Source organism: Salvelinus sp. IW2-2015, linkage group LG20, assembly GCF_002910315.2.
Source record: "Salvelinus sp. IW2-2015 linkage group LG20, ASM291031v2, whole genome shotgun sequence".
NCBI classification, from domain to species: domain Eukaryota; kingdom Metazoa; phylum Chordata; class Actinopteri; order Salmoniformes; family Salmonidae; genus Salvelinus; species Salvelinus sp. IW2-2015.
Window position 1 is genome coordinate 14899723 of NC_036860.1, and position 14578 is coordinate 14914300.

At 43.1% G+C, this 14578-nt stretch overlaps 1 protein-coding gene across 1 annotated transcript; it reads right to left on the reverse strand.

Moving 5' to 3' along the window:
* Positions 1-10981: 10981 nt before the first annotated feature.
* Positions 10982-14079, reverse strand: LOC111981725 (tryptase delta-like). The gene is made up of 4 exons (XM_070449716.1): positions 13999-14079; positions 12914-13085; positions 11898-12175; positions 10982-11109 (listed from the first exon to the last, which is right to left on the reverse strand). Exons 1-4 carry the CDS (start codon positions 14048-14050, stop codon positions 10982-10984), a joined length of 630 nt encoding a protein of 209 aa, XP_070305817.1. The 5' UTR covers positions 14051-14079.
* Positions 14080-14578: the final 499 nt, after the last annotated feature.

Below are 14578 nucleotides of genomic sequence, written 5' to 3' on the forward strand. Positions count from 1 at the left end.
GCAGCAGAACGAGAGATGTTGATCTTGTCAGCTCAGGGATTCGATCCAGCAACCTTTCAGTTACTAGCCAAACACTCTAACCACTAGGCTACCTGCCACCCCACTTTGTCTTTCACCAAATAGGGCTATCTTCTGTATACCACCCCTACCTTGTCACAACACAACTGATTGGCTCAAACACATTAAGAAGGAAAGAAATTCCACAAATTAACTTTTAACAAGGCACACCTGTTCATTAAATGCATTCCAGGTGAATACCTCATGAAGCTGGTTAAATGAATGTCAAGAGTGTGCAAAGCTGTCATCAAGGCAAAGGGTGGCTGCTTTGAAAAAAGAAAAAAAAAACGATTTGTTTAACACTTTGAGTTACTACATGATTCCAAATGTGTTATTTCATAGTTTTGATGTCTAGACTATTATTCTACAATGTAGAAAATAGTAAAAATAAAGAAAAGCCCTTGAATGAGTAGGCGTGTCCAAATTTTTAACTGGTACTGTGTGTGTGTGTGTGTGTGTGTGTGTGTGTGTCTACCTATCTATCTATCTATTGGGGGATTGGAAATGATGCAGACAATTACATTGATGGAAGCCACAATCTCTATGTAATATTAAAGCTGATCTACCCCCTAAAAAACAAATCAACATCTCACTCCGTCAGGCCTTCACCCGCCGCTACCTGGCCTACCACAAGGAGGAGTGCATCGACGTGCTGCAGCTGGCCCAAGACCCCTTCCTCATGCCCCCCTTCTGCAAGGCCCTGGCCACCGGACCTGGGCCGTTGGCGTCAGGCTCCACGCCCTCCACCTCCAGCGCATACAACATCAGTGCCACGAACTGAGGCGCCCAACGCCACCCCAGAGGGCCCCTGTGGGGGCCACATTACTCAAACGCCCTCCCTTCTGGATAGCGGGATGTGGGAAGGAGGATGGAGGGGGTAAAAACAGACTAAAGGATGGAGGAGTAATATCTGATGTGTCCTCCCTATCCCCACCCCTCCTAAGACATGAAGGGGCAGTGCCAGTCTATGGCTTGTCTGTAGGACCCAATGAATGCTCACGTGCATGTACACACACACACCCCTGCCACAAAGAAGAGAAAGACCTTGCTTGGCCTGTCCAGTGGGCTGCTTCAGAGGGCTATAGGATAATGGACTCAAGTTACAGTATTTACAGTGCAAATATACTGTGCATTATAGGGAAATAATGCACGCTCTAGAATGCCCTTCAATCCAAACAGAAACAAGTATTCAACAATGCCATGGTACACTATATTTATAAAAGTAGGTGGACACCTCTTCAAATGTGTGGATTCAGCTATTTCAACCACACCCGTTGCTGACAGGTGTATTAAATCGAGCACACAGCCATGCAATCTCCATAGACATTGGCAGTAGAATGGCCTTACTGAAGAACTCACGTGACAATGTGGCACCTGCTAGAGCTGCCCCGGTCAACTGTAAGTGCTTTTATTGTGAAGTGGAAATGTGTAGAAGGAACAATGGCTCAACCGCGAAGTGGTAGGCCACACAAGCTCACAGAACGGGACCGCCGATTGCTGAAGCACGTAAAAATTGTCTGTCCTTTGGTTGCAACACTCACTACCAAGTTCCAAACTGCCTCTTGAAACAACGTCAGCACAAGAACTGTTCGTCGGGAGCTTCATAAAAGTGGTTTCATTGGTCAAGCGGCCGCACACAAGCCTAAGCTCACCATGCACAATGTCAAGCYTCGGCTGTAGTGGTGTAAACCTCGCCGCCATTGGATTCTGGAGCCGTGGAAACGCGTTCTCTGGTGTGATGAATCACGCTTCACCATCTGGCAGTCAGACGAACAAATCTGGGTTTGGCGGATGCCAGCGGAACGCTACCTGCCTGAATGGATAGTGCCAACTGTAAAGTTCGGTGGAGGAATAATGGTCTGGGGCTATTTTTCATGGTTCAGGCTAGGCCCCTTAGTTCCAGTGAAGGGATATCTTAACGCTACAGCAAACAATGACATTCTAGACGATTTTGTGTTTCCAACTTTTTGGCAACAATTTCGGGAAGGCCCTTTCCTGTTTCAGCATGACAATTCCCCTGTGCACAAAGCGAGGTCCATTCAGAAATGGTTTGTCGAGATTGGTGTGGAAGAACTTGACTGGCCTACACAGAGCCCTGACCTCAACCCCACAGAACATATTTAGGATGAATTGGAATGCTGACGCGAGCCAGGCTTAATCGCCCAACATCCGCTTCCGAACTCACTAATGTTCTTGTGGCTGAATGGAATAATTCCTCGCAGCAATGTTCCAACATAGTGGAAGCCTTCCCAGAAGATTGGAGGATGTTATCGCAGCAAAGGGGGTCCAACTTCATATTAATGTCCATGATTTTGGAATAAGATGTTCGATGAGCAGGTCTCCACATACTTTTAGTTATGTAGTGTAAGTATATTCACTGTGAAGTGTGTGTGTTCTAAATTGTGTTTGATTTGACTTTGTTTTGTGCTTAATGTGTGGTCTATCTATCATCAGAGGGCTCTGGGGTGCAGACAGCAGATGGTGGGAGTGGAGGTGTTTGGGGTGGAGAGGACAGTGGACTCAGTGGATGACATTCCAGCCACTTGGCAGTGTTGGCACTGTTACTTCTTCCTTGACGGGTTGGAGGACGTCACTCTACTTGTACAGTCTATCAAGCTAATTTTATTTACATACCGGACACCACTGCTCCAGTCTTCATTTTCCCCCTTTGTGATGTCAAACCTGTTTCTGTTTAGGCACCTGGCCAGCCATGTGCAGATTGGCTCTACGTCAACTTGAGGCTCTTGCTGGTCCCACTCCAAGTACACATAGGTACACAAATACAGTCGTGGCCAAAAGTTTTGAGAATAACACAAATATAAATTTTCACAAAGTTTGCTGCTTCAGTGTCTTTAGATATTTTTGTCAGATGTTACTATGGAATACTGAAGTATAATTACAAGCATTTCATAAGTGTCAACGGCTTTTATTGTTGATGCAAAGAGTCAATATTTGCAGTGTTGACCCTTCTTTTTCAAGACCTCTGCAATCCGCCCTGGCATGCTGTCAATTAACTTCTGGGCCAACATCCTGACTGAATGGCAAAGCCCATTTTGTGCATAATCAATGCTTGGAGTTTGTCAGAATTTGTGGGTTTTTTGTTGTCCATCCGCTTTTGAGGATTGAACACAAGTTTCAATGGGATTAAGGTCTGGGGAGTTTTCCTGGCCATGGACCCAAAATATCGATGTTTTTCCCCGAGGCACTTGAGTTAACTTTTGCTTATGACAATGGTTGCTCCATCATGCTGGAAAAGGTATTGTTCGTTCACCAGAACTGTTCTGGATGGTTTGAGAGGAGTTGCTCCGGAGGATGTGTAGGTACCATTTTTTTCAATGGCTTTGTTCTTGGGAAAATTGTGAGTGAGCCACTCCGTTGCTGAGGAGAACCCAACACATGCAGATGGTCTCAGGATGCTTTACTGTTTGGCATGACACAGACTGATGGTAGGCTCACACTTGTCTTCTCCCGGACAAGCTTTTTTCCCGGATGCCCCCAAACAATCAGAAAGGGGATTTCATCAGAGAAAATGACTTTACCCAAGTCCCTCAGCAGTCATCCTGTACCTTTTGCAGAATATCAGTCTGTCCCTGATGTTTTTCCTGGAGAGAAGTGGCTTCTTTGCTGCCCTTCTTGACACCAGGCCATCCTCCAAAAGTCTTCACCTCACTATGCGTGCAGATGCACTCACACTGCCTGCTGCCATTCCTGAGCAAGCTCTGTACTGGTGGTGCCCCGATCCGCAGCTGAATCAACTTTAGGAGACGGTCCTGTGCTTGCTGGAACTTTCTTGGGCCGGCCCTGGCAGTCCTTCCTTCCAAATAACAACTTGAACCGCTCTCCTTGAAGTTCTTGATGATCCGATAAATGGTTGATTTAGGTGCAATCTTACTGGCAGCAATATCCTTGCCTGTGAAGCCCTTTTTGTGCAAAGCAATGAAGATGGCACGTGTTTCCTTGCAGGTAACCATGTTTGACAGAGGAAGAACAATGATTCCAAGCACCACCCTCCTTTTGAAGCTTCCAGTCTGTTATTCGAACTCAATCAGCATGACAGAGTGATTTCCAGCCTTGTCCTCGTCAACACTCACACCTGTGTTAACGAGAGAATCACTGACATGATGTCAGCTGGTTCTTTTGTGGCACGGCTGAAATGCAGTGGAAATGTTTTTGGGGGATTCAGTACATTGGCATGGCAAAGAGGGACTTTGCAATTAATTGCAATTCATCTGATCACTCTTCATAACATTCTGGAGTATATGCAAATTGCCATCATACAAACTGAGGCAGCAGACTGTGAAAATTAATATTTGTGTCATTGTCAAAGCTTTTGGCCACGACTGTACACAAGAACGCACACAAAACACTAACCCCTACGTTTCCAACACGACCTGACGTGTGTGTGTGTGTGTGTCTTACAGTAGGAGTTGAATGTGGAGTACCTGCAGCAGCACCCAGAGCTCCACGCTATGATGTGCAACTTCCGCGAGGACTTCTTCCTCTCTTGCCGATCCCTGGGGTGCACTTTCAACACCTCCTTACCTTGAGGACACACTGTGGCTGTGTCTGAATAATCTAGTAGCTTCCTTTCACAGGCCCTTTAGTGAGGACAATACTATTGTTAGCAGTTGATGTCATTCTTTAATAACACAGACCCCAAAGCAAATCAGGGGGAAGAAAATTGGTTTATTCAAAGAGGATAAATCATAGATGTTATCCTGAGAGGTATATAGTAGATTCTCATGCTCCCCTGTCCTCAGTGATTCTCTCAAGTTACTCACTCCTGTGATTATTTCCAGTGAACAAAGGGAGAGGATGTACAGTTGAAGTTTACATACACCTTAGCCAAATACATTTAAACTCAGTTTTTCACAATTCCTGACATTTAATCCTCGTAAAAATTCCCTGTCTTAGGTCAGTTAGGATCACCACTGTATTTTAAGAATGTGAAATGTCAGAATAATACTAGAGAGAATGATTTATTTCAGCTTTTATTTCTTTCATCACATTCCCAGTGGGTCAGAAGTTTACATACACTCAATTCGTTTTTGGTAGCATTGCCTTTAAATTGTTTACCTTGGGTCAAACGTTTTGGGTAGCCTTCCACAATAAGTTGGGTGAAGTTTGGCCCATTACTCCTGACAGAGCTGGTGTAACTCATTCAGGTTTGTAGGCCTCCTTGCTCGCACAAATTTTCTATACGATTGAGGTCAGGGCTTTGTGATGGCCACTCCAATACCTTGACTTGGTTGTCCTTAAGCCATTTTGCCACAACTTTGGAAGTATGCTTGGGGTCATTGTCCATTTGGAAGACCCATTTGCGACCAAGCTTTAACTTCCTGACTGATGTCTTGAGATGTTGCTTCAATATATCCACATATTTAAAATCAAATCAGATTTTATTTGTCACATACACAGGGTTAGCAGATGTTAATGTGAGTGTAGCGAAATGCTTGTGCTTCTAGTTCCGACCATGCAGTAATATCTAACAAGTAATCTAACCTAACAATGTCACAACAACTACCTTATACACACAAGTGTAAAGGAATGAATAAGAACATGTACATAAAAATATATGAATGAGCGATGGCCGAACGGCATAGGCAAGATGCAGTAGATGGTATAGAGTACAGTATATACCTATGAGAGGAGTAATGTAGGGTATGTAAACATTATATAAAGTGGAATTGTTTAAAGTGGCTAGTGATACATGTATTACATACATTTTTTCATTATTAAAGTGGCTAGAGATGAGTCAGTATGTTGGCAGCAGCCACTGAGATAGAAGCTGTTTTTCAGTCTCTCGGACCCCGCTTTGATGCAACTGTAGTGACCTCGCCTTCTGGATGATAGCGGGGTGAACAGGCAGTGGCTCGGGAGGTTGTTGTCCTTGATGATCTTTTTGGCCTTCCTGTGACATCGGGTGGTGTATGTGTCCTGGAGGGCAGGTAGTTTGCCCCCGGTGATGCGTTGTGCAGATCTCACTACTCTCTGGAGAGCCTTACGGTTGTGGGCGGAGCAGTTGCCGTACCAGGCGGTGATACAGCCCGACAGGATGCTCTCGATTGTGCATCTGTAAAAGTTTGTGAGTGTTTTTGGTGACAAGCCGAATTTCTTCAGCCTCCTGAGGTTGAAGAGGCTCTGCTGCGCCTTCTTCCCCACGCTGTCTGTGTGGGTGGACCATTTCAGTTTGTCCGTGATGTGTACACCGAGGAACTTAAAACTTTCCACCTTCTCCACTGCTYTCCCGTCGATGTGGATAGGGGGGTGCTCCCTCTGCTGTTTCCTGAAGTCCACGATCATCTCCTTTGTTTTGTTGACATTTAGTGTGAGGTTATTTTCCTGACACCACACTCCGAGGGCCCTCACCTCCTCCCTGTAGGCCGTCTCGTCGTTGTTGGTAATCAAGCCTACTGCTGTTGTAGTCTTGATGATTGAGTTGGAGGCGTGCATGGCCACGCAGTCATGGGTGAACAGGAGTACAGGAGAGGGCTGAGAACGTACCGTTATGGGGCCCCAGTGTTGAGGATCAGCGGGGTGGAGATGTTGTTACCTACCCTCACCACCTGGGGACGGCCCGTCAGGAAGTTCAGGACCCAGTTGCACAGGGCGGGTTCGAGACCCAGGGTCTCGAGCTTGATGACGAGTTTGGAGGGTACTATGGTGTTAAATGCTGAGCTGTAGTCGATGAACAACATTCTTACATAGGTATTCCTCTTGTCCAGATGGGTTAGGGCAGTGTGCAGTGTGATTACGATTGCGCTTGTCTGTGGACCTATTGGGCCGGTAAGTAAATTGGAGTGGGTCTAGGGTGTCAGGTAGGGTGGAGGTGATATGGTCCTTGACCAGTCTCTCAAAGCACTTCATGATGACTGAAGTGAGTGCTACGGGGCGATAGTCATTTAGCTCAGTTACCTTCGCTTTCTTGGGAACAGGAACAATGGTGGCCCTCTTGAAGCATGTGGGAACAGCAGACTGGGATAAGGATTGATTGAATATTTCCGTAAACACACCAGCCAGCTGGTCTGAGCATGCTCTGAGGACGCGGCTGGGGATGCCGTCTGGGCCGGCATCCTTGCGAGGGTTAACACGTTTAAATGTTTTACTCATGTTGGCTGTAGTGAAGGAGAGCCCGCAGGTTTTGGTAGCGGGCCGTGTCAGTGGCACTGTATTGTCCTCAAAGCGAGCAAAGAAGTTTTTTAGTTTGTCTGGGAGCAAGACATCGTGGTCTGCCATCTATTTTGTGAAGTGCACCAGTCCTCCCTGCAGCAAAGCACCCCCACAATATGCTGCTGCCACCCCATGCTTCACGGTTGGGATGGTGTTCTTCGGCTTGCAAGCGTCCCCCTTTTCCTCCAAACATAATGGCCAAACAGTTCTATTTTTGTTTCATCAGACCAGAGGACATTTCTCCATAAAGTACGATCTTTGTCGCCATGTGCAGTTGCAAACCGTAATCTGGCTTTTTTATGTGTCACGCCCTGACCTTYGAGAGCTTTTTATGTCTCTATTTTGGGTTTGGTCAGGGTGTGATTTGGGTGGGCATTCTATGTTCTATTTTCTATGTTTTTGTATTTCTTTGTTTTGGCCGGGTATGGTTCTCAATCAGGGACAGCTGTCTATCGTTGTCTCTGATTGGGAACCATACTTAGGTAGCCCTTTTCCCTCCTTTCTGTGTGGGAAGTTGTCTTTGTTTGTGGCACTATATGCCCTTAAGCTTCACGGTCGTTTTGGTATTGTTTATTGTTTTGTTGGCGTCATTCTAAATAAAAGGAATATCTACGCTGCGCTTTGGTCCAGTTCTTTCGACGGCCGTGACAGAATGGCAGTTTTGGAGCAGTGTCTTCTTCCTTGCTGAGCGGCCTTTCAGGTTATGTCGATATAGGACTCATTTTACTGTGAATATAGATACTTTTGTACCTGTTTCCTCCAGCATCTTCACAAGGTCCTTTGCTGTTGTTCTGGGATTGTAAGAGGTGCGTAACTGGTATCAAGAAAATAACAACTTGGGTACAAAACCAGTCAACATGTGCACAAGCACTTACAACAAACAATACCACACAAAGACATGGGGGGAACAGAGGGTTAAATACACAACACATAATGAGGGAATGAAATCCAGGTGTGTGGGAAAACAAGACAAAGCAAATGGAAAATTTWAAATGGATCGGCAATGGCTAGAAGACCGGTGACGTCGACTGCTGAACACCGCCAGAATAAGGAGAGGAACCGACTTCGGTAGAAGTCGTGACAGGGATTGATTTGCACTTTTCGCACCAAAGTACATTCATCTCTAGGAGACAGTACGCGTCTCCTTCCTGAGCGGTATGACGGTTGCGTGCTCCCATGGTGTATATACTTGCGTACTATTGTTTGTGCAGATGAACGTGGTACCTTCAGGCGTTTGGAAATAACTCCCAAGGATGAACCAGACTTGTGGAGATCTACAATTTTTTTTCTGAGGTCTTGGCTTATTTCTTATGATTTTCCCATGATGTCAAGCAAAGAGGCACTGAGTTTGAAGGTAGGCCTTGAAATACATCCATAGGTACACCTCCAATTGACTCAAATGATGTCAATTAGCCTATCAGATGCTTCTAAAGCCATGAAATCATTTTCTGGAATTTTCCAAGCTGTTTAAAGGCACAGTCAACTTAGTGTATGTAAACTTCTGACCCACTGGAATTGTGATAAAGTTAATTATAAGTGAAATAATCTGTCTGTAAACAATTCTTGGAAAAATTACTTGTGTCATAGATAAAGTAGATGTCCTAACCGACTTGCCAAAACTATAGTTTGTAACAAGAAATTTGTGGAGTGGTTGAAAAACGAGTTTTAGTGACTCCAACTTACGTGTATGTAAACTTCCGACTTCAACTGTACGTACAGTAAATGCCAAAWAAATTACTTTTTGGTCAGTGTGGTGTGTGTGTGTAACCTTTATTTTACTAGGCAAGTCAGTTAAGAACGAAATCTTATTTACAATGACGGCCTACCCTGGCCAAACCCGGACGACACTGGGCCAATTGTGCGGCGCCCTATGGGACTCCCAACCACGGCCGGATGTGATACAGCCTGGATTCAAACCAGGGATTGTAGTGATTCCTCTTGCATTGAGATGCAGTGCCTTAAACCGCTGCGTCCATGTGTGTGTTAACTATTTAACTGTACTAGAATGCTTAAAAGGCCAACATTTTTTATATCGCTTATCGGTATAGTTTTTTGGGGGGGCAAGGAAAATATTGGATATCGGTATCGGCCAAAAATGTCATATCGGTGCATCACTAGTTTCCACCACGATCCCATTAAACTTTGCTGCATGTAGCATGGTCAGACACAGACCTTTGGGGATGCAGGTTCTCAACAAACAAAAAAATGCAGCCAGAAAATTCATAACTCGAAATTCATAATTTACAAACTGTTTCTATATCAAATTTGTTTTTGTTTTGTTGCAATGGCCTATTTACTTCATGCAACAACACACTCATGCCAGTGACTCCTAGTAGGGTACTAACTAGAGACGTCCCACTGGGCACATACGTCAATTCAACGTCTTTTCCATGTTGGTTCAAAATAATTTCATTCAAATTACATGTAAACAATGTTGATTCAACCACTGTGTGCCCAGTGGGATAATGAGTGACATTGGGAAAAGAGGCTATCAGCTGAGCATAGCAAATTATGATGTAAATCTGCTAGTTAGCTAGCTAGTTAGCTATGCTGTCAAAACAAACTATTTTTTACTTGATTTGAGTTTGCGTCTGCCTCTTACTAACAAACACGTGAATTGCCCCCTTCTCTGTCCATAACAGTAAGAGACGTACATGACAGGTCAAACTCAAAAGTAACCTACAAGTATTCAAACTCCAATTAAACAGCCAATTACTGTACAGCTCACTACATGCAGAAGTCAGGCAAGTGCACGCTTGAGGTGGGAGTGTGGGGAAGGAGATATTTTTCAAGATTCAAGAGAAATTTTATGAGCAATTCGTTACATTTKAAATCTATATTTTTAAAGAGACTATAAAGTAATTCATCAACTAAACAATTCCCGAGCTGATAGGAGGGCAAAAGGGCACTTACTCATAGTAGGGGCAAAATGCTCGAGCACTGGTGGAGCCCTATTTGTGCACATGCTTGGCATGTAGTGATCATGGATGTCAGACAAGGATGTCCCCTGTCTCTCCTGCTGTATACTTTGATATCGGAACCCCTGGCCCAGATGATTAAAGAGGACCCTCTTATTTAACCCTCTGGCATACCTTTCTGTTCTGTCCGTGATTGTTGGTGTCTTAGTGGTTGTTGTAGGTGTTATTTTGTATGTATTTTCCTTATTGGAATATTCCTTGTTTTTTGTTGTTGAGTAAACTCAGTTGTTTTGCTCAAACCTGTGTCCTGCGCCTGACATCTCTGCACCCAATCGCTGACACATGTATTTGAAATATTTAAATACTCCATGCATTTGAACCCATGGGTATTTTAAATGTATTTGGAAACAAGTATTTCAAAATAGTTTAAAATATAATGTATAGGAAATTATTAGAAAATACACAGAAAATACATATTTAAAATATAAATACTTTAATTAAACATGTATTGGAACCCAGGTCTGTTGTAAAAAAAAAATTTAAACAAATTATTGACTATGTAATAGTAGCTCCTTAGTAAACTGCAAGCATCAACCCTTCTGTTCCAGTTTTTTTTGTGTGAGAGTGTCACAAAGTAGAAAGTGACTGGTTCTAGAATCTAGGTTGAGCGGTGTGAAGCAGCGACCAGAAATAAGGAACATGATATGGGAATTGAAACCAGATATGGGAATTGAAACATCACTAGTGTGTGTGCCCACGTGTGTGAGAGAGAGAGGGAGGGTCTGTGTTTGTATAAGACATGTATATGTACCAATCAGGGGACCCGGAAAGAGGACTCACCTGACAGGAGTGGAGCCAGCACACAGCATGTTGTCAGTGAAGCCCGAAAACTTTTGCTTACAGGTGCTCCGTTTCACGATGGGCAGCTCCAGCTCCTGGAGAGTCCTATTACCAGACAATTCCACTGGAGGGAGGGAAAAAGAAAAAGAGTAAGATGTAGGATAGAAACAGGGGTGGGGGAGGAAGTGAACGGGCAGGGCAGGGAGAGGGAAAATTTAAGGGAGAAATACTCACTAACTACAAACAACAGAAGCTGGAGGAAAACAAAATACATTGTGAAAAGTGTACACGATACAGTAAATCTTGTTATAATCTGGCATTGTGATTTAATTTTGAAATCTTTCTTTAACAATGTGCAAATGTTTCAATTGCTTATTATAACTTGTTTTTATCTTTTTTGTTGTTGTATTGATTGTATTTTGGGGGGGGTCCTCGGGGCACCATTGTAAATGAGAAACTGGTCTCAATTGGGTTCCCCTGAGTAAATAAAAGTGTATAAATCACACTGCAATAAAGCACGGGCGGGGGGTATATGGCCAATATACCCCGGCCAAGCACAACTTGGAGTGCTGGGATACAGCCATTAGCTGTAGTATATTAGCCATATACCTCAAACCCCAGAGGTGCCTTATTGCTATTATAAACTGGTTACCAACATAATTAGAACAGTAAAACATTTTTGGGGGGTCATATCATATCAGCATTTCAGCCAATCAGCATTCAATGCTAGAACCACGCTTTATAATGAGGTTTGTGGTAAATCTTGCACTTTGCAAAATTATTTTACACTACTAAAATGTCACCCTCAGAATTGAATGCTGACATTCAATCAAGACAAAACCAACCAAAGCTATGCTTTAGAACCTGGCACTGTGAGTGTTTGTATATCGGTGTTGCTGTGTGTTTGCTCACCATTGTTCCCGACGTTGCCCCAGCCAGCGATCCAGCAATTCCACAATGGGCGGAAGGCATCACCCGGTTTGGGCAGGGTCACGGGCTTCACCAGGGAGGAGAAGGTCACCTTTTTACTCAGCTTCACCAAAGCGATGTCGTGCAGCAGGGCCAAATGCTGTTTCTTGTACTGTGGGTGACTGACGATGCGTGAGATGGATCGATAAAACACTGATGGCTCATTCAGGCTGTGTGTCCCCAGACGAATGTAGGAACGGTCTGGAATAGGGTTGTCATTCCTAATACACACGCAGACAGATAAAACAGCCTGGTCTCATAGACTAGGTGTAACATAGTAAATGTCAATCTAGAACACTGAAATTAGAATGATATGTTATGTTTGGTATGGTTAGATAAGATATAAGGTTACTTAAGGCAAAAACGAAAGTAGGATGGTTAGTCGGGGTGGATGGGTATAACGTGAATCTCTAGCAACCCAAAGGTTGGGTGTTTGAATCTTATCACGGACAACTTTAGCATTTTAGCTAATTAGCAACTTTGCAACTACTTACTACTTTTTAGCTACCTTGTTACTACTTAACATTTAGAAAATTCGTAACATATTGTACGACTTGCAATTCGTAACATATCATACGAATTGTAATTTGTAACATATCATACGAAATGGATGATGGACATCCACAAATGAATAGATACCATACGAAATGTAARATATCATACTAATCTGCARGTTACAGATTTACTTTTACTTTGTCATGTCTACCCCTGAGTCCAGGTTGGATAAAAACATTACACAGACATTGACATGTTTCATACAACCACATACAGATCTTTCGGTTCTATTCCAGCAAGCAAATTTGGCCTTTGAAATCATAATGATGTCATTCTGGTTTGTAAACTGGTTTCTGCTTGTAGACATGTTAAGAAAATTACAACCACGGGAAAAACATAATTTTGGTTGCAGACACGATAATGAGTTCAACATGCAAACCTCCTTCCCACACAAACACACTTACGGGTCAACACAGTGTGCAGCGGTGAGCACCCATTCCTCAGTAAGGAGGGATCCGCCACAGCTAAAGAAGCCTGTATCATCCGTGATTAWCAGGTAGGCTATCCACGGCCAGCTGCCCTTTTGAGCATCCTTTCCCCCCACGATAGAGCTCCGAGCCTGGGGCACAAACAATTCTAGAGAGGGAGGTGTTGGAGGGTGGAAAGAATGCCAGACTGTGACCCTCTTTCATGTACAAACACTGTCTGCATCTGATACTTTGKTCCTATCAGAACTCTGAAGTTAGTGCCACTGCAACAGAAAATCTGAGCAGTTGAAATAATAACAAAGTGTTCCTCCCCACCCCTGTTTCGGTAAAAAGTGGGGGTATTGGGCTGGAGGATTGTAACCACTTTCAAATTCACCGACAGAGCTCTGGATGCAAGGACTGACCATCCATGATATCACAATTACAGTTTTAACCATGTTTTGAGGCTATATAATGTTTGTTTACATCWACTTTGCAAAAACATTGGAGTGAAAAAAGCTTTGGGTTCTGATGGGTTACAAACTAAACTCATGAGGCATTTATTAAGTGATATTCTTCAAGAATCAACTTAATTTACAAGTCCTAAATGGATGTAGCAACTGCCGATTTCCCCTTTAAGAAGATATAGTGGTGATATGTATTTATATTTAGTGGTGATATTCGTAGCGCTGAAGAGCTACATAACAGTGCAATAAAAAATGTAAAGGCAATGTTCCCGCGTTAGCAGAAACTGCATTCATGCCGCGGTAAATGCTACATATGTCGTCTCAGTTGGAAATTACATTTACATTTAAATCTGAGCTATAAATATGGATTGAATCGAGCCCTTAGTGATCACTAATGCCAAAACAGAGAGATATGCTTGAAGTTCTTGGTTACAGTGGATGGAAAATAAAACAATTATGTACATGCCCAAATATGTAGGCTAATGATGCTCAATTTAAAAGAACACCAGTAAAAAAAAAAAAAACATTATCTGATGAATGTAAATGTTACTGTGGACTAAGCAAGCTAAAAACGATTTGATGCTATTTTAATTAATACATTTCTCTTGACGTCACCTGCAGTATCTTGGACCAGCAAAATTACAGACAGTAGTCCCCAAAAACCCATAGCTTTTCCTGTCAGTATCCAACCAACCAGACGGCTGTTCAATGGATAGACACACTGACTGATGTCCAGCTTTATAGAWGTCCATGCTTAGATTACATCAATGTTACACATGTGCAATCTGATTAACAGTTCCAATGATAGCAGGCTGCTCGTCTGGGTTGCTGATAAAATACTTTTTTTTTTTTTTCAGAATGCAAATTCTCAAAAAGAGAGATGAGGTGATATTTCTACCTCAAGCTATTAAATTAAAGAAACAGTGTCCACTGCCATTTCTAGTTTTCAACCAGAGTTTGTGTTTACTATATATAGAGGAACCAGGCAAGGCTGAAATTACCTTTAAATGGTACAACGCTCCATGGACTGAATCCCGGCATAAGAACCGTTAACCTGCCTTATAATAATATGTACATTACCAGTCATAAGTTTGGACACACCTACTCATTCCAGGGTTTTTCTTTATTTCTACTATTTACTATAATAGTGAAGACATCAAAACTATGATATAACACATATGGAATCATGTAGTAA